General features: G+C 45.1%; 1 protein-coding gene across 2 annotated transcripts in view; it reads right to left on the bottom strand.

Annotated features, from left to right (window-relative positions):
* Nucleotides 1-5,131: 5,131 nt before the first annotated feature.
* Nucleotides 5,132-21,289, bottom strand: part of LOC130113397 (glutamate receptor 2-like) — a 75,153-nt gene continuing 58,995 nt past the window's right edge. Inside the window, exons 16-18 of one of the 2 annotated variants that reach the window (XM_056280991.1) lie at nucleotides 16,372-16,486; nucleotides 12,626-12,764; nucleotides 5,132-5,238 (exon numbers count right to left, since the gene is read on the bottom strand). In XM_056280991.1, the coding sequence (XP_056136966.1) occupies nucleotides 5,132-5,238; nucleotides 12,626-12,764; nucleotides 16,372-16,486 (361 nt within the window). Of the gene's footprint in view, nucleotides 5,239-12,625; nucleotides 12,765-16,371; nucleotides 16,487-17,759; nucleotides 17,875-21,289 lie in introns of both variants that reach the window. The other variant, XM_056280989.1, reaches the window with a different exon arrangement.

A 21,289-nucleotide genomic window follows, 5' to 3' on the forward strand; every position in this document is an offset into this window, starting at 1 on the left:
CTGCTCTGACATGCACTGTCAACAGTGGGACCTTATATAGACAGGTGTGTGCCTTTCCAAATCATGTCCAATCAATTGAATTTACTACAGGTGGACTCCAATCAAGATGTAGAAACATCTCAAGGATGATCAGTGGAAACAGGATGAACCGGAGCTCAATTTTGAGTGTCATAGCAAAGGGTGTGAATACTTATGTACATGCAATATTTCAGTTTTTTATTTTTAATAAATTTGCAAAAATTTCTACAAAACCTTTTTCACTTTGTCATTATGGGGTATTGTGTGTAGATTGATGAGAAAAAAAAGGAATTTAATCCATTTTGGAAGAAGGCTGTAACATAACAAAATGTGGGGAAAGTGAAGGGGTGTGAATACTTTCCGGATGCACTATAATACAGACAGCTACATTTATATCAACTCAAAAAGCAACTAAAATATGATTTGACTATTTTATTACTGAGCTCTTCCAGACATTTAAATTAAAAACAATCCATTATTTTTAATAAAAAGAATAAAAATAGACCTCCTGTGTTCACTATGAAGGGTCACATTTCTCAAGTGCAAATGTTTTTGTTTTTTTTATAAGTTAACCTAACGAGCCCTAGATGACTTTTCCATTATGAACATAAACCATGCACATTTCTGGTTCATCCCGCTCATTGGTGTCGAGATATTGAGCTTTAAAATGTTCACATCCCTAGGCGTATCTTCAAGATGATGATGATATGGATCACTGTTTACACTTCACATTGATGATATTGGATCGTTGATCATTTCATCGATACGTTGATCCAGATCGATGGATCATTACACCCCTACTGTACAGACCAAGAGGTACAATCCTCGATAAAGGATCAGTATTAATAAAAAGTGGGTAGGCGTCAAAAAAAAAAAAAAGCCAAGCATCACAGCAACTATTTCACTTTTTTTAAACATACAGCACCGTTCATATGTACAGTTCCTTCACTACATGACATTTAAATTGAATACATGCATTCTTATGGTTCCATCCGTCCCGTCTCTTCACCCATTCACTCCTTCCCCTTCATTCACTCCTTCTCAGGATGAAAGGAAACATGCTGGATGGCTCACCAGTCCATTGTAGGACAAGTGCATTTACACACAAACACTCACATCGCCATTCATAACCATTCTTAAAAAAAAAAAATCAGCTAAAGCAAAAAAAAGAACAATTCTTCAAAGCAAGACTGCCAATTCACTCAATATTGTTCTAATATCGATACTTTGTGATCAATACCCACAAAGTAACTCACATGATTGATTTTACTTTTAAAATTATCCATAAAATCAGTCTTACCATAGAGCCAAATGTTATTTTACCACCATGACTAGACTAAATAGCATGAAATAAAATGACCTCAAATTAAAATGTTATTCTATTTAATTTAGGATGTGGAGAGCTTTAATACGTTTGAGTTTAAAACAACTTGGCATGAGAAGGCTGTCCTATCTAACCAAAAAGGGGAAAAGAGGTTATCAGCTGATTTATACGACGGCCAGCGTGTGCAAGCAAATTCAAATTAATACAACAAAAGCAAATGTGAAAGCACATTAAAGGTCCCATGAAATGAAAAAAATATATTTTAGCTCTTGTTAGCTCTTTTATCTGCACTTAATTTACATATATCGATCAGCCAAAACATTAAAACCATTGACAGGTAAGTGAATAACATTGACTATCTCATTACAGTGGCATCTTGGGTGGGACATAGTAGGCAGCAACTGAACAGTCAGTTCTTGAAATTGGAAGCAGGAAAAATGGGCAACTGTAAGGATCTGAGTGACTCTGACAAGAGCCAAATTGTGCCGGCTAGATGACCGGGTCAGAGCATCTCCAAAAACAGCAGGTCTTATGGGGTGTTCCCAGTATGCAGTGGTCAGTGCCTGCCAAAAGTGATCCAAGGAAGGACAACTGGTGAACCAGCGATAGAATCATGGGCGCCCAAGTGTCATTGATGTGCGTGGGGAGTGAAGGCTAGCCCATCTGGTCTGATCCTAGAGAAGAGCTACTGTAGGCCGCTCTGATGGCCGAGCAGAATAAACCGCCATTCTTGCAATCCACTCGTCATGTGGCTGGGAGGTTCGTATCCCAGACTCGCCGTAACCGGTCACGGCCAGAGCGTCCACGGGGTCAGGCATTCACTAGGCCACCTTTACCCGAGGGATAGTGGGTGTAGATCGGTGTAGTGTTCGGGGATTCGTTGTTCTCCAGCGACCCCTCTGGCCCATCCGGGCACCCGCAGCCAAGCAACCGAAAGCATTCTCCCTACGCCTCCTTCGCGGCCTGAGGATAATGCAATCCATGCAAGGAGGCTTCAGCGTATAAAATAGTGAGAGCAGCTGACACGAATTTGGAGGAAGCTGGTGTTACGACTATCTCCTTCCTGTGGAAACGTGAGCCAGGGGAGTTATTCGACAAGAGTTCCAGCCATATGCCATTGGGTTAATCGGGTGGCATAAGGGGAAAAAATAGAAATAATTTTTTTTTTTTAAAAAGGAAGAGCTACTGTCGCTCAAATTACTGAAAACGTTCATGCTGGCTATGATAGGCAGGTGTCAGAACGCATCACAGATTGCTGCATATGGGGCTGTGTAGCTGCAGACCGGTCAGAGTCCCGTGATGACCCCTGTCCACCGTGGAAAGCATCTACAATGGGCACGCGAGTGTCAGAACTGGACCATGAAGCAGTGGAAGGAGGTGGCCTGATCTGCTGAATCCTGTTTTCTTTTACATCATGTGGATGGCCGGGAGCATGTGTATCGTATACTTGGGGGAGAGATGGCGGCGCAAATTCACGTTTGCGGTGGCCTCACCCAGTACTGTCCATGCAGTGTATTTGTCCACGTCTGAGTCTAGATTTGTCTTCGTTGGATGGCTGGGAGAGCTGGCGCTGGATAGGCTGGGAGAGCATGGTCTGCTGCATCCTGTGGGCCCAGGGACCACAGCCCTGCCTGGAGCTTTGCCCGAAGAGGTAACACCAAGGGCGGTCTGACAGGACGCGGAAGCGGAGCAGGCTAAGCTAACTGCTAGCCCATGCAGACCAGCAGTTCCAACAGTCGTCCTGGCTGGTGTTACCTGATGCCAGTGGCCTCGGGGGTTTTAATGTTTTGGCCGATTGGTGTATATTTAACACTACGTTCCAGATTTACAAAAGAAAGTTGGTTTCCTCTCTATCTATTCCTGAAAAGTACAATATTTTTTAATTACGTCATGCTGCCCTTGTCCAGAAATCTCCAATGAATGAATGGGAACGAGCTTGAGAGAAGACGAGTGATCTTCTATCACCAAACTGAAACTAGCCCAACAGCATGTCGATGTCCACACTCTAATAAAAATGTCCAGCCATTATCAGCTGTCAATTAAATCAGTCTCCCTCCCCTCAGTAATTCCCAACTGACAGTTCCGTTAGATTCTGATATAAGTCAAATCGCGGACGTTTGCGATGCTCTAAATGCCATTTGGCTTCATGGGAACTTTAACTAATCAGAAAGCACAAATAGATAAGTGAAAATGCAGTGGCAGAAAGAAAACACAAAAAGTAAATGGTAGACTAACTCCAAAAACAAAAAAGAAGAAGAACAACTGCAAATCACACGACACAACATTATGAAAATGCACAGCAAAAACCCACTGTGGAAATGTTTCTGTACGACCCAAATAGCGGGGGGACTAGTCACTACTATAACCTGCAGCTCATATGATGACAGCTACACTAGTATGGCATGACCACGTCCTAAAATTCTTCACCTCTGCTCCTCTGAACTCACGCTACCCCTCATCTCCTATCTGGAAATACCTTGAAGGAGACCGATGGTAGCGCAAGAGAGGAGGAGGAAAGCGAGGAAACGTGAAGGTAAAGGAAGAACATGGCAGTAAAAATGCAGACATTAAATTCTTTCTGCCTGACTGAACTCGATTTTTAATTCTCTCAAACAAGCTGTAGCGTGGTGAGAGCAACATTAAACTTCAGCCCAAATTAACATATTTAACAATGGCCAATGGAAAGATGTCAATAATAAAAGACAAAGCAAGGAGAAGAAAGAATCAGCTAGCTATTGTAGAGGTCTCTAGCTCTGAGAAAGTCAAGCTCATATAGAAGCTCTGACTGCAAAGATCCTCATAAAGATAAAGATTAAGCCTACAACTGTAATTCGCAGAAATCAGTCATTAAACGTGTGATGTCGGGCCTTCTCCCAATTGATTGGGGCTTTACAAGTCTTCTAGTGTGGCTTTAGATGAACTGATATGTCAACATGACTGAACAGGGAAATGTACAGCCAGCAGAAACCATCTTGACGTGGAGATAAATAAATCAAGATATCCTGATGCACAAATGGGATATGGAGTTCACTCTGCTACTGACGTATGACAAACGGACAGCGCTAATGCTAAGAAGTGATGAGCTAATGAGTCGTTCTACTGAGAGGATGATTGGCTAGAAAGGCAAAGAGGAAGGAGAGATGACGTGTAGACGGATAAAAATAAGGAAGAAATAAGGGCACACGAGGGAAGGGAGGGGGAAGCCCAAAGAAAGAAGAAAATAAGATGAGAAGAGTCAGGGTATCTTGTGGAAGGTAGGAGGCTGGTGATAAAGGAAGAGAAAATTGGAGGAGGGAGAAAAGAAGGGAAGAAGGGGGAGGGGCTTAGGCAATTGAGTGGTGGCAAGGGGCCGAGGAGGAAACTAATAATCTGATGGATCAAAAGGAACGAGACATAGGGTGAGGCAGGTAGATTCCCAGCCGTAGACAGAGTTTGATCAGGTTCTTTGTGGCTCTCCATAATGTCACCACGAAGAGGAATCCCTCAAAGATCAGATGGTCTTAAAACACATTGCCGTGGTCTTAACACCGGTTCCATGAACTAAAGACTTGCTGAAAACTAAAACATATTTGAAATCAACAGCTATGTGTTTATTATTATTATCATTATTATGCAGATTGAAGGGTAAAATGTGTAGGCTGAATCACCAACATGCAATGTTGGCTATTCCAGATAAGTCCAGCTCGTCGTTTTCAGGAGGGAAACCACTGAAACGGCAGCGGTCAAACTCTTTCTAGGGCTGTGGGGTTGAGGCAGATTTAGCCGTGAATCATCTCTCTCCTACCCTCATTAGATCTTGACGCTCTCAATGCCGTAAACGTTGTAGCCCTCTTTATACGTCACATAGTTTGGCTGGTGGCTGGGAGACTGCAGGTTGAAGTTGGTGGGGTGTTGCGGGGACGAGAGTGTGTGTGTATAGTTTCCTGTGTGCTGGGGGGACGACAATGTGTTGGCAGCCACCTTTACAACAAAAATAAAGGTATTAATATCGTTAGAGAAAGGGAAAGAACATGCAAGTCTTGGTGCTTCTGTGTGCATACGGGCAACATTGCAATGCCAAAATCACATTACTTTATCATAAGAAATATAAATAACAACGGTATGTGTACCATGAAAACCCCAAATCATTTTAGTAGCCTACTGGAAATGATAAACATGATGGAAGTCGTTAACAGTCAAGTGCAGCCATAATTGACTAACATCCACCCATCCATCCATTATCCAAACCACTTATCCTGCTCTCAGGGTCACGGGATGCTGGAGCCTATCCCAGCAGTCATTGGGCAACAGGTGGGGAGACACCCTGGACAGGCCGACAGGCCATCACAGTGCCCACACACACACACATTCACACCTAGGGACAATTTAGTATGACCGATTCACCTGACCTACATGTCTTTGGACTGTGGGAGGAAACCGGAGCACCCGGAAGAAACCCACACAGACACGGGGAGAACATGCAAACTCCACACAGAGGACGACCCGGGACGACCCCCAAGGTTGGACAACCCCGGGGCTCGAACCCAGGACCATCTTGTTGTGAGGCGACTGTGCTAACCACTGCGCCACCGTGCTGCCTAACTGACTAACAATGCCTGGTTAATCTAAGTTTATTATTTAGTTCCCAACTGCTAACAGCTGAAAAAGTGAAACATGGGGACAGGTTATAACTGAGCATGTTAGGCCAAAGCAAACCAGTGTTTGTAATGAATCACTGATTTAAATGAGAGTGAACTTGCAGGTTCACATGTGAAGCACATTGTTATGATATTCACACTTAGCTCTAGCACTAGAACGACCGGGATTTCACTCCTACCTAAAACGACCGTGGGCGGTCAGAATGACAGCCGGTATTTAAACTCTATATTCTGTCAAGATAAATACCCAGTTGAGATATTAATGTTTTACATATGTTAGCATGTCTGTTAGGAAACTAGCTGACACCAAAATAAACATTTTAACAATTTTTAATGCTACTTTTCAAACAATTTAAAATGGCCGCTGTCCAACGCCTGTAAATCCTGCAGCGCCTCGGTGGTAGTCATGGTGCGTCTGTAACGACATGTTGGACATAATCAGAAGTCAAGTTTAGACTGTTTCTCTCCACTGGAGGACGCTAGTGTGTTTCTAGGACAGAGCGATGAATTTCACGAAGGAAATGATGCGACCAACACACGCCATAAATACTGACACGATGCACAAGATCACGTGCAAATTACGAGCGGTTGACTGCTCAAGGTCGTTTTAGGTAGATCTTATCATAGGTTTTTTTTTTGTGCAATTTATCTAAAACTCATTTTAATGCAAATCTATGCAATTTTAGGAGCATTCAGGGAGCGGCAGGTCTGCATCTTTTTTTTTTTCCACCAAGTTATTAAACTTTGAAAATCCAAAACCGTCAAAATTACGGCCTTGGTCATTCTAGTGCTAGAAGATACAATAATAATATCATGATGTTGTTTAAAAAAAAAACCCTAAAACCCTGTCTTCTGCCAGCTTTTCCATAAATTAAGAGGAAATACACAACATTTTCAGGAAAACTCGTCACGATTGCACCAAACTACATATTGATGGACATTATAATGTCCGAGTGTGAACCAGACTACACGTATCCTGCCAACCAATCACTGGACCTTTTTTGGGGTCAATCTCTTTATAAAAATGTGCACACATTTTCTCACAAATACACTATATGTGCAAAAGTATAGGGACACCTGGCCATTACACCTACTGGAGCTTTTATGACATCTCATTCTAAATCCGTAGGCATTAACATGGAGTTGCCCCCCCCCCCTTTGCAGCTCTTACAGCTTCCAATCTTCTGTGAAGGCTTTCCACAAGATTTTGGAGTGTGTCTGTGGGAGTTTTTGCCCATTCATCCAGAAGAGCATTTGTGAGGTCAGGAAATTATGTTGGACGAGAAGACCTGGCTCGCAACCTCCGTTCTAATTCATCCCGAAGGTGTTCGATGGGGTTGAGGTCATGGCTCTGTGTGGGCCAGCCAAGTTCTTCCACACCAAACTCACCCAACCATGTCTTAATGGACCTTGCTTTGTGCACTGGGGCACAGTCATGCTGGAACAGAAAAGGGCCCTCCCCAAACTGTTCCCACGAAGTAGGAAGCATAGCATTGTCCAAAATGTCTTGGTATGCTGAAGCATTAAGATTTCCCTTCAATGGAACTAAGGGGCCTAGCCCAACCCCTGAAAAACAACCCATACCATTATCCCTCCTCCACCAAACTGTACAGTTGGCACAATGCAGTCAGGCAGGCAACATTCCCCTGGCATCCGCCAAACCCAGACTGGTCCATCAGACTGCCAGACAGAAAAGTGTGATTCACCACTCCACAGAACACGTTTCCAGAGTCCAGTGGCAGCATGCTTTACACCCCTCCATCCGATGCTTGGCATTGTGCTTGGTGGTGTAAGGCTTGCATGCAGCTGCTCGGCCATGGAAGCCCATTCCATGAAGCTCCTGGCTCACAGTTTTGGTGCTGATGTTAATGCCAGAGGAAGTTTGTAACTCTGCAGTTATTGAGTCAACAGAGCGTTGGCGACTTTTACGCACTATGTGCCTCAGCACTCGTTGACCCCGCTGTGTGACTTTACATGGTCAGCCACTTCGTGGCTGAGTTACTGTTGTTCCTAAACGCTTCCACTTTTCAATAATACCACTTAGAGTTGACCGTGAAATATCTAGCAGGCAAGAAATTTTACCAACTGACTTATTGCAAAGGTGGCATCCTATGACAGTACCACGCTTGAATTCACTGAGCTCTTCAGAACGACCCATTCTTTCACAAATGTTTGTAAATGCAGACTGCATAGCTAGCTGCTGGATTTTAGACACCTGTGGCAATGGGTCTGAATGGAACAGCTGAATTCAATGATTAAGAGGTGTGTCCCAATACTTTTGTACATATAGTGTATATCCAAACCAAGTTTCTGATTTGTAGATAGTTTAGCAGCACAGATTCCACTGGTTCACATGAGTGTGTGATGGTCAACAGTTGTAGTCCCTTGTAACTGAAAAGCATGTCAATGTCACAACTGGTCACCCCTGAAACATGTCCACTTTGTACACTTTCACTATCGCTTGTTGATGCAGTGATAACTTTACCTCGCCGGGTAAGAAAAGCTGTCAGTTGGCAGAGCTTTAATTCAAACTTAACATCAGTCTATGATGCCAGTGGCGCCAGCGGAGGCTGCAGGGTTAAACAGTTTGAATTGGGGGGAATTCAAAGGAAATGGGGGGGGGGGGAATCCCTTCAAGCATAGCTGTCTCAAAGTCGGTCAACATCTCTTCGTTCCACCCTTGCTGTCAAATGAAAACCTTGTAACTCCAAACTTTCTCACTTTTGGTTTTTAAAAAATATTTCCGAGGGTAAATTCAGGACTGGTAGAACAATGAAAACAATTTAAAGTCACCGAATGTGTTTACATGCACAGTTAAGTCGAGCTACTACGGTTATAGCTCGATTAGGCCATGTCATTGGACTACTGTCGTTGTTCCAGTATACAGGAACCGGGTAGGAATCGATTTATTGAGGGAAGTATGTCCAACCCCAGTATGGTAGGTGGGGATATGCCCCCTTCCACCTGGCTGCTATTGGATGAAAGACCGCCGCGGGAACTGTGGATCATGCACAGAACGCCTAGGCCAGGTCGGGGCTGATTGAAGCGTATACATGCCAGAGTAAATCCATCCCCAACCGCATGTGTTACTCCTAACTTCGAGAAATTCAATTTATCACGATTTCAGTCGGCCTAACACGTTTACATGTATTTTAAAGTTTGCATGTATTTTAAATGTCCAGTTTTAGTCGGACTAACACTATAAATCCACCTTATCTAACATCATGTAAATGTAGTCACTGGTCAACACATCTTGTAAATCCAGTAGATGTCAAAGTGGTTCATCAAACCTCTTTTTTTGAGAGGCTCTAAACCACAAACTCAAACCACTACCAGTTCCAGATTAAAGCAAACCTTTTAAACTTTTATACAATTAAGTTATCTTGAATTGTGCAATGATGGAGTAAGAATAGCATCCATCCATCCATCCATTTTCCAACCCACTTATCCTGCTCTCAGGGATATCCCAGCAGTCATTGGGCGGCAGGTGGGGAGACACCCTGGACAGGCCGCCAGGCCATCACAGGACCGACACACACACACATTCACTCCTAAGGACAATTTAGTATGGCCGAGTGAGTAAGTAAGCATAGCAAGGTGAAAGCATAGCAGATTTACATAAATCAGCCATCAAATGTGCTGATCTAACTTCTTCATGTTTGGAGAACAGTGGCCCCGAGGGTCAAAACACAACAACATTTGAGAAAACATGACATTTCAGATGATGGAAAAGGTGGGACAACGCTTCTTGTTTGTGACTGGACATAACCCCAGTCCCTGGCAACAGTTCAATGTCATTTCCTGTTTCTATTGTGTACTACTCTCAGTGGTGTCCTTGCTCGAATTTTAAACTGAGTTTGAAAGGATGGAAGAGGAGATTGAAATCAGAAGGGAATTTTTTTTCCCCCTCCCTTTTCTCCCCAATTGTACTTGGCCAATTACCCCACTCTCTGATCCGTTCCGGTCGCTGCTCCACCTCCTCTTCCGATCCGGGGAGGGCTGCAGACTACCACATGCCTCCTCCGATACATGTGGAGTCACCAGACGCTTCTTTTCACCTGACAGTGAGGAGTTTCACCAAGGGGATGTAGCGTGTAGGGAATATTTTAACAAAGGACAGATGTTTGGATACAGGACTTGTCATGGACACGAAAAGGTTCGGCGTGGGTTCAGTTCACGAAGCTTTATCATTACCGTCTGCCTTTTAACACAGAGGCCTTGTTTCTGTTTTAAAGTCAACCACATAGTTCTGTATCCAAACATCTGTCCAGGTCCACACAGCTCTGATAAGATGGCCCTTCTGATGTCACTTGTTGAAGAGTAGCCGTCCCGTCTCCTCAGTCCTAATTCTTTCAATAGTCCATTCAGGGTTCCACAGGACATTTTAATGTCATGATATTTTAAAAGCATGTGGCGAATTACATCATATGAATAAATGGTAACACTTTAGTATGGGGGAACATAAAAAACTTAATTACTAGTGAATTAGTAATGATCAAGATGTCACTTTAGTATGGGGAACATATTCTAAGTAACAGAAACTTAATTTAGAGTAATTTAACACTATGAACACTTGTAGTTTTGTGTGTTGTTATGTAAGAACAGAGCATATTCATTAAGTGTTAGTAAGGGAGAATAACTCTTCTTGTGGTACTACCACCTTATAAAGGCCATACTAAGCAAAGCATATTGAGATGGTACTACTAATAAGCAATACTTCTGAGGTTATAGAGGGAAAACTCATAGTTAATGGCTTACTGGTTGTATAATAAGGCCATGCAGAATAAGGCATTAATGAGTACGTAATAATGACCAATTAAGAGCCAATATGTTGCTAATTTGCATGCTAATAAGCACCTAATTAATGGTGACTACGTTCCCCATACTAAAGTGTTACCGAATCAATATTCCCTTATGATTTCAATCCCCTCTTCCATCCCTTCAAACTCAGTTTAAAATTCGTGCAAGGACAGCAATGAGAGTAGTACACAATAGAAGCAGGAAATGACATTGACCTGTCGCCAGGGACTGGGGTTCTGTCCAGTTACAAACAAGAAGTGTTATCCCACCTTTTCTGTAACCTGAAATGTTGTGTTTTGTCAAATGTCGTTGTGTTTTCTGAAATGTTGTGTTTTCTTAAATGTTGTTGTGTTTTGTCCCTCAGGGTCACCGTATTGGAGGGATGATAAGGAAAGGAAATTAATTAGTCAAGTAGCTAGCTAGCTAGCCAGTAATGTTTGTACATATGCAATGAATTGGCATTTTCTTTCGACCAAGACCAATTGGATACTATTCTTGGTGTTCTTGTGGAAAATACAAGTTAGCTGGAAATGGATTAACTGGGAGTCAAGACTAGAGCCAGCTGCACCAGCCCCAGCCTTCTGCATGCACCCTGTTGGGCCAAGAGCTCATCCTGTGCAAATTGTTGTTTTAAAGGCTGACAAAACAGCCTTTATCATGACATTGGGTATCATCCTTACCCAATAATCAAAATCAGTTATTCACAGCACTGTATTCAACAGTACTGTCAAATTTGGTAATCTTTGTTTTTGTAGTTCTGTCCATGATTGCATTTTTTTCAGCCTCTTCTGTACTGTATATCCTCCAAATCATCCACAGAGAGGCTGCGTGTCATGTTGAATGTCCATCAAAAGAGGAATTTTCCCAAGTCAACCAACGACCCTGCTTCACACGGGAGGCTACCTTAGCACACCTGGCTGTTTGGAGTTACAAGGGTTTTATTTTTCCCCTAATAATGCTGACATATGAGAAGAAAACTGCATTTGCAGAGGTTATGTAGACGTCGGGGACAGGGCTCAAAACCAGACAGCAAAATGAAACTGGGCCGGATCCAGACCAGATGTATCACAGCATCTGGCACGGCTCCATTTGCAATGAATTCAAAATGCATGGTGGCATATTCAAGGATTGTCAACGTCCAGTCCGCTGAGATTCTGTTTCTAAAAAAATCTGACGCGGGAACTAGGGGATTCAGGTGCTGAGTCTTGACTCATTTTAGATCCACGAGGCCTAATTTAAAAATGGGTTCCGACTTTCGTGAGCAGGCCACACTCTGGCCACAGGCACAGGACGGTCTAGGAGCAGATGTGATTGCTATAATGATCCGCCGGAATCGGCACAGATGCGGGGGGGTGGTCTGGGGTGGATGTGATTCCTCTGCGGATCTGCCAGACTGTTGGCAGATCCGGACCAGTGTTAAGACTGCTGGTATGACCGGTAAGACATTTCCTGTTTTGGATGGAACCCTTTAACATTCTTGCTTTTGATATACTAGAATCAACTAGTGGCTAATGTAACTAACTACACTACATTTTTGCTACCCCCCTTTACCACTGCTTTCACACACACACACACACTGACTGGTCAGTTGCAATGGTCCCCAGTGATACCCACAACTCCCTAAGGACAACTGGAGGGTTGTGGCTATGATGATCTTTAGCAAATTTTCAAGGTTAACTTTAATTAATCTGGTTAGTAATATCGCTAGAATAAGGAAAGCAAATGAAAGGAGGCTAGAGCTAGGTTACAGGACGCAGTGTAGACGGTATATTTAGCTAGTAAGACCAAGGTAAAAGTGACACAAAATACTACATGAAACTGCTGCGGGCGGTCGGCTGCAAGGTGCCTACCTTCATTTTCTTGGCTTCAGCGCGACTCTTGTAGCAGAACTCGACCAGGGCCACCATCATGGCCAAACCAAGACCTCCGACCAGGATGTAGAAGACCCCGGCCACGTTGCTGAGAGACAGAGCGCTGGTCTTTTCCTGATCAACACACACACACACACACACACACACACACACACATACACACACACGTGTACAGACAGATAGATGTAGACATACGACCAGACACAAATACATACACGAACAAATAAGCCAGTCATACACAGAAAGCAGTGTCAGTCAGGTGTTAACGGTGAGGATGCACAAAGTCACACACAGCTAGCTAGCTAACACAACCGCAAACCTTACCGCTAACACAACAGCATAGACTTTCTTTCTCTGCCCATACACATTCTTGCTACACACGTTGATTTCTGTCAATCTGCAAAGTATTTCTTCTAAATATTGTGTGCGAAACCTTTCATTTTTTATAGCGCGTGGCCTTTATGAGCAAAAACACAAATTAACTGCATTCGGTCGTGTACATGTGTTAACTTTAGAACCGGTACTACTCCTCTACTGGACCACTGGAAGAGCATCCACCCATCCATCCATTATCCAAGCTGCTTAGCCTTACTCAGGGTGGCAGGGATGCTGGAGCCTATCCCAGCAGCCATTGGGCGGCAGGCGGGGAGACACCCTGGACAGGCCGCCAGGCCATCACAGGGCAGGCGGGGAGACACCCTGGACAGGCCGCCAGGCCATCACAGGGCCCACACACACACACATAGGGACAATTTAGTGATGCCGATCCACCTGACCTCCATGTCTTTGGACTGTGGGAGGAAACCGGAGCACCCGGAGGAAACCCACGCAGACACGGGGAGAACATGCAAACTCCACACACAGGACGACCCCCAAGGTTGGACTACCCCGGGACTCGAACCCAGGACCTTGTTGTGAGGCGACCGCGCTAACCACTGCGCCACCGTGCCGCCCCTGGAAGAGCATACTTAGTACTTATGAGTATTTCCTTACTGGAACAAAGTAGTGGGTGGAGAAGGAATGAAACACCTCAGGGAACTTTGTGTGCATGTGTGACAGAAAACACCTTGAAGGTGGTGCAGCTGACGTAGTATCAAGCTGACAGTAGGATAACGATGTAACTATGACAGGATCGCCACGTCTCCCTGCCTTACACGGCCTTAATTTACTGACACACTATTTCTCTCTCTTAAGATAGGTACAGACAGATAGACGGACGGACAGACAGATAGAGAGACAGACGAAAACATTATTAATGTGGTTTTCAGTTGGTGATGGTTGACCCGCCCCCCCACTCCTTCATTATTAGACCACTCCTTTGTTCTTATCTGACAGGTATTTACTGTGTGGTCAGACTCAAACGAACATAATGACATCCCCGTTTTAAGTGTGGTCCGACAGACAGACAGACAGGCAGTGTTTTAAAAAAAACTGATAGTGTCTTAAAAGGTATACAAGAGTAAGACTATCGCCTACAGCTGGTCTAGGGGGCGTCCGGGTGGCGTGGCGGCCTATTCCGCTGCCTACCAACATGGGGATCGCCGGTTCGAATCCCCGTGTTACCATCCCTACAAGCACAATTGACTGTGTCTGCGGGCGGGAAGCCGGATGTGGGTCTGTGTCCTGGTCGCTGCACTAGCGCCTCCTCTGGTTGGTGGGGCGCCTGTTCAGGGAGGAGGGGGAACTACGCGCTACGTCCCCCCTGGTGAACCTCCTCACCGTCAGGTGAAAAGAAGCGGCTGGTGACTCCACATGTAGGGGAGGAGGCATGTGGTAGTCTGCAGCCCTCCCCGGGTCAGCAGAGGGGGTGGAGCAGCTGGGGACAGTGGGGTAATTGGCCGGATAATTGGCCTAACGACATCAGGCAAAGGGACAGCTACTCGGGTACATTTACATTTGTTTCGAATGTTGATTAATGTATGCTGTCCCTTCTCAAATAAACGTTTGGGGGACCCCTCCCCCCCAAAAAACCCTGATCTAAAAGCCTCCAAATCAGTGTAAAGACACTGTGGAAGAACTAAATGTTAATCTCTTCACTTCCAGCTCACTGTCTTTGGCCCCTGTAGCTGCTCAGTGTCATTGTTCTAGTTCATAAAATAAGTGCCCTGCAGTTAGGGTCCATTACACACCCTGTAAACACCAACCATCCTCCCAAAAGGATGCAAAAGATGTTGCGAGTGCTGCAACATGTAGCACAGGTGCAGCCCGTCTTTGCACCGATCCCTAGTCTGAGTAAGTCAGTATGGGGCTAGACAGGCGAGCCGTGGTAAACGGGCCGCAATGGGGGGAAGGCGGGTGAAGGTTAAGTAGCTGTTAACGCGCTCATAGCTTGTGATGCTAGATGCTGTAGTAAATGGGCCATCCACTCCACACCGTGAAGCTTGACGGGGTATTTGAAAGCGTGGCGGAGTGCGTTGCTGTTCATTGCTCTACACCTGGCTAACAAGAGCTGCAGCTGGACCACGCCGGATCCTACTGATGGGTTTTCACCGTCCGCTCTGCTCTTCCTCCTCCTCTTCTGACATCTGATTTGGTATGAAAACCCCATCCTACACTGGTTTAAAGCTGGGGTAGGCAACTTTGGAGAAGTGAACAAATTTGACGTAACACCCCCCCACCAATCCCCCCTCCCTTTCTTCCTCCTTTCCTCCCTCCAAACCAGCTTCACTTGCATACCGGCGATTGGCTGTTGTAACTGACAAAACTCGTCTTGTCGTGAATAATCTGTGCATGTAAAAATCCATCAAATGCCTTGGTCACACCAACACCGATGTTGTGAAGCACTTTTGTACTTAAGTGTGACGTATCTATTAAGATGAACTCTATTTAGTCCGTCCAGCTCTATAAAGACCCATACTGACGATAAGAAAACTAACAGAGAGACTGTGCATGATTGACAGGCAGTAGGACCGTCCCGTCTCAAAGAGCTCCTCTGATTGGCTGAGGCCTACCAGGAGCGGTAAAGCCTCAACCAATCAATCAGAGGAGCTCAGGTGAGATTTTGAGATCTTGAATACAGAGGGTTAAACACAGAGGCTTGGGTTTCCATCCCACCATTTGAATTACTCATAAGAGCGACATGACATTTTCAACAACCCTGAAAGTTGCCTAGCCCAGCTTTAAACTGTAGTTCTTTTTCATTTGGGACCGGTGCGGTTTTGGGACATTGTTCAAAAGTCTTCCAGGTTTAACTTGAGGAGGGGTCTGTGTTAGGGCCCTGACACACCAGGCCGATGGTCGGCCGTCAGCCAGTGTCGGGCCTTCGGTGAGCATCCGTGACCCTAGTTTTTGCGGTGTGTCCCGCACCGTCGGCACTAGTCGGACCCCTGTCGGCAGCTTTTCAGCCGATTCAGCGTTTTGAATCGGCAGAGCCCGTCGGTGACAGAGATCACTCTGATTGGCTGTTCAGCTTAGTGAATCAGTGCAGAACGTACATGCTAGTTGGCCGTCGGCTGTAGTCTCTGTGGTGTGGTCAAGTGCTACTTTTTGGCCCAGACAGCAGGCGACATGAGGCGACATGAGGCGACATGAGGCGACGCAACGGTCAGCCTTCGTCGCCGCCGGTTGGTTTGGTGCGTCTCGGCCCTTAGCTTTCACTGAGATTCCTCAAACTTACTCGGTATACCTTTTAGGCCACCTTCTGGACTGAATAGACTGTGTGTGAACATACAGAGACAAGGTGCTTTTCACGTGGGTTTCTCTCCACACATAGAGAACTAACCTTACTGGTGGAGTCCTTGAAGCCACACTCTCCTTTATCGTACCACCACTTGTTTTTCATCTTGTCTAGGGTTCCTTGCTCATTCAGTTTCAATACCGCAAGGTTTACTGGCACTCTTCAATGGGAATAACATAAATAACATCATTATCAATGTTATCTTATGTTATTTGTGGGGCAGCAGTTCTCATCCTCTGGTCTGGGAGCCAACGTTGGGCCCGGGATGGGGATTGAAGGTTTGAGCCCAGAGAGAAAAGTTAAGTGCAATACGCTAAGGGGTTGCCGAGGCTGGCCTATACGTTCCTTAAGTGTTAAGGAACAGTCTCCAGGTCCTGTGGAGTAGCACTTTCATTAATGCTTTAATGTTTTCAAGGGCCGTACCAAAGCGAGTAATTGGGGGGGGGGGAGATTTACGACATATAATTCTTTCATATAGATATTTCAAATATTCAATAAAATTATTCAGTCCACTTCCCATATTGGGTCAAAGGTTAAAATTGTAGAAGTTCATTCTTCTAAAACAAAATTATTTGGAGACTAACTGGAGTTGGTCATTCAAAACAGATCAGCTCTTTCTGTGCCGTAACCTACGCGCCCGTGTGCTCTTTAAAGCTAAGGTCACCATTTCTGCTCGGCCCTGACCAGAGATTGGCCTCGTGGGTGACCTGGTTCACGGTCAGAGAAATGGGGGTCGGTGCTAAAGCGGGATCTGTGAGGTGAAAGTCGAGACTTTCGGAAGGGTCTTTAAGGGGCGCCGTGCTGTTTCGGGGGGGGGGGGTTGGGGTCTCTGCTGTTCGGGCTCCTGAGACAGAGAATGAGAGATGCTGCAGCGAATAAACCTCTTCCTGTCATGTGTTTACATGGAGCCCTCCAAGCCAGCGCCACGGATGCAAAGAGTTTGGCCAGCCTGTACAAACCCTTTCAATCCATGGCACTTCTCTTAAGACAGGAGGGGGGGGGGGGGAGGCAATAAGCGCTGCTGCTGCCATATGGTCTGAGGTCACCTGACCCTCGATTTAACCTTTGACCCTGCCTGAACTTTGACCTCAACCAGATGGGCTGCAGTGCATTGCCGGAGGAAGCAGCGCAAATCACGGCACCATCCGCTCGTTGTCACAAATCATAAATGGCTAACTGATAAATGATTTATCAGTAAATTACCACATTAATAAATAATGCTAAATGCCCTGCGTCACCATTAGCGTGTCGTAGCCGAGTGCGTCCCTGTTTGCCCTGTGCTGAAACGGCGTGTGACCGTCCGTGGATGGTGCTGCATTTGTTCTACTTCCGGTTTGGTTCCCAATCCGTTAACTCATTATATATGTGTGTGTCTGTGTGTGTCTGTGTGTGTGTGTGTGTGTGTGAGCGCGTGTGCAGGTGTGTGCATTAACCTTGCTCTCCCCTCCACCGCTGCCGCACTCTCCCTTGTCATACCACCACTTGTTTTTCAGTTTGTCCAGCAGGCCCTGCTCGTTCAACTTTAAGACCGCCAGGTTCACCGCGTTTCTATATGAACACAGTTGCTGTTAGCAGTCGGCTTGTGATCATTAGCTCACAGGTCCCCCCGTTTGAAGGCAAAGTCAATCTGGTGGGTGGCTCTACGTTGGTGGCGTGTTAAGAGTAAGGCTTTGACATTGGGAAATAAACACAAGAGGTGAGAAGGCCTTAGGACTCTCGGCACAAAGCTCATTTGCATTCAGATCTAACACCGCCGTCTAGCATGTCCTGTGAATCCCCGTGTGATCTCTCAGGCAACAGATCAGGACTTTCATGGCACACATTCCCACCGCATGTCTTCGCCGAAACACTACTGTACGGGCGCTCCAGGTCAAGATTAACTTCCTCGGGCGGCTTACGACAGCAGCCGTGTTCGCATTAGCTCTCGGGACAGGCCGAGTTGTGAGAAAACACAGTAGCGCTGAGGTTGTTATTAGCGGGCGCTGCACCCGGCAAGGCTGATGAGTTATCTTAACACGCTGAGCCGTACGTAGCAGGGAGTCACAGCATCTTCAGAATCACATTATTCGGCCAATTCCACAACCGAGACGCCCAGACTGCTGAGACATGTCTGCCAATAGATGCGAGGGAGAAGTTACCTCAAGACAACCGATTCTGTTTTCCATGTTAGTCTGACCATTACACTTTGTGGCCTGCTGGTGTTCATGTGCAGGGAATGTGCGTGTAAGCTCTACAACTCGTATATATACTTGAGTTCTCTCCATATGCTGGCTGACTACTGGCACACTTGTAAGTAGGGTTGTGTATTGGTGAGAACCTGGTGATATGATACGTATCGCGATACAGGGCTTATGATTCGATATATATCGTGATATATCGCGATGCTGTATGAAAGGCGATATATCGGCCTGTGTTCTTTGTGCTCATGCTACTTCCTGTCTCGGCTTACGTTGTTGGGTTTTAGTGGAAGGGTCAAATGGCCGAAGATAGATTACAACACTTATCTAGCGGTCGTGGGGTTACACGCAACACAACATGTTTGTCACGAAACTTTAACTGTAAACAATCAAAAATCGATATAGTGGTTTTGAGAATCGATGCAGCGTCACAAAAGATAATGTCGCGATACTCGAGTGTATCGATATTTTCTTGCGCCCCCAATTGTAAGGGTGTGGAGGAAGGAGGTCTGCTCACTGATACACGCCAACACACCTTTATAGAAGACCCTTTAAACAAACGCTTCCCTGGAATGGGTCTTCATCAAGTTCCACTCAAGAAAAGGTACTGCACCATATTCGGAATTATGTCGACAGCAGTATATTATATTAGGCTGTGAAAATATTTTGATGAGGATTTACCAAGATATGATATCCAATTTTATTTGTTTTTATTGTCATTTTGATAATTCAGACTATGTAATGTCTTTTTCTGTAAAGTTTGCGCGGATGTTAGTTGGTAACTATTCATCCCTATGGTTTAGCTGAACAGTAAGGAACTACGTACATGACGTTCTGTCTCTGCCTCTTATGATGGCATGCTTTGTGAAACAAGTTCATTGTGATGGCATAAAAAGTTCCACAGTACAAAGGTATAAAAGGTTGCAGTAGCTTTTCATGATTTGAACCTGACAAAGATTCATTCAGATGGAAATGTTTTTTGTTTAAAGGCCTTCAATACCCCCCCCCAAAAAAAGGCCTTCAATAAAGGTGTGTTGGAGTATGTCGGAATGAGGTCTTTTTCTTATTTCCTCTTCAAATAATTGCCTGTCACTCCAGCATCCTAAGAATTGGGATGTGTATAAGGGGCGTCCGGGTAGCTTAGCTGTCTATTCCATTGCCTACCATTATCGGGATCGCTGGTTTGAATCCCCGTGTTATCTCCGCCTTGGTCGGGCATCCCTACAGACATAATTGGCCATGTTTGCAGGTGGGAAGCCAGATGTGGTTATGTGTCCTGGTCGCTGCACTGCCAAGCTAGTGCAGCGACCAGGACACATAACCACATCTGGGGCTTCTGTTCGGGGGGGGGGGGGACTGGAGGCAATAGTATGATCCTCCCATGCGCTACGCCCCCCTGACGAAACTCCTCGCTGCCAGGTGAAAAGAAGTGGCTGGCGTGGAGCAACGACCGGGACAGCTTGCAAGAGTGGGATAAGTGGCCAAGTAAAATTGGGGAGAAAAAGGGGGGGGGGGAAACAGAATTTGGATGTGTGAATGTCTACTTTCACCCAATTCTAAGGGTGAAATTCCTCAACAGCCTGCCTTATTTATTTGAGCAAGAATAACGTGTTAGGTTCCAGCAAATTCAAAAAAGAGATGTCTAACAGAAAGTTATTAGTCAAAGTACCAAGCTCTTGGGTTAGGGTTAAGTACTGCTGGTTATCTATTTTGTTCTATCATATTCTATTCTAGCAGGTAGTTCATTCGAGTCACCTGTTGTTCCAGTTATTCAGCCTCCAATCGGGGAGGTTCTACACCTGGAAAAACAGGTGACTCTAACGAAGTACCTGCTCGAACAGAAAACCAGCAGCAGTGGAGGAACCTGAGGAGCTGAATCAGAACCACTGAATTAGGGGATTGGTGGTGATATAAACATGCCGGCTAAGGCCAAAAGCCTGCAGAGGGACAGGAAAAGATGTTGGGCTAGTGCTAGCTTCCTTGGAGAGATTAACAAATTTCTTTGAAACTAAGAAAAAAATAGTTTTCTTCACATGATTTTTAAGCAAATGCCAGTTTCTATATTTTCTATGCCCCCCCCCCGCCCCAACAGGTCTGTTTGACCATGAGCAAAACTAACGGTCACTAGCTGAAATAAAATGAGGGAGAGGTTAGGGGATATCCTTACATGATACCACTATCACCTCAGCTGGTTCTTCATTTTACGGAGGGCCAGCGACTCATTTTATCACCCGAAGAACAAAAGGTGGATGATGTCTGATAGATACATCCAAGTATATGTTGTGGTTTTAATGTTGAACGTGCATTTTGTAGCTTTAAACTTTAAATACTGTCAAGTTTTCAGAACAGCACAATTTCCTATCATACTCTTTCATCATTGGAAAGTAATTGTGTGTCATGTTGTAAAGGCCAGGAGGGAAGTGTCGCCATTCAGACCTCATGCTTCAGTCAGAATAGCTTGGAAAACAGTTTCTGCTTAACAGCAGGCAGGTATGAACTTGAGGGTCAAATGCTGAGTGTTCATCTTATTATGATCATTTCATACACTGTTAATTCCCTCATCCTCCGTCTACTACTGAGAATCAGAAACCAAACCGAACACATAATCGCCCCCCTCCCCCCGGTGCATTACGGCCCGCTGTCAAAGTATTGTAGGTTTGAAAGGCTTGTCTTGAAATGTGTTTTTAGTCACATCTATGTAGACATGTCTCACTCAGTTGGATCTGCAGCTATGACAGTAGACATGATTGGGTGCGTCTGATGTTTTTGTTTTTGTTTTTTTGTCT

The sequence above is a fragment of the Lampris incognitus genome, chromosome 5 (genome assembly GCF_029633865.1).
Source record: "Lampris incognitus isolate fLamInc1 chromosome 5, fLamInc1.hap2, whole genome shotgun sequence".
In the NCBI taxonomy this organism is placed as follows: Eukaryota; Metazoa; Chordata; class Actinopteri; order Lampriformes; family Lampridae; genus Lampris; species Lampris incognitus.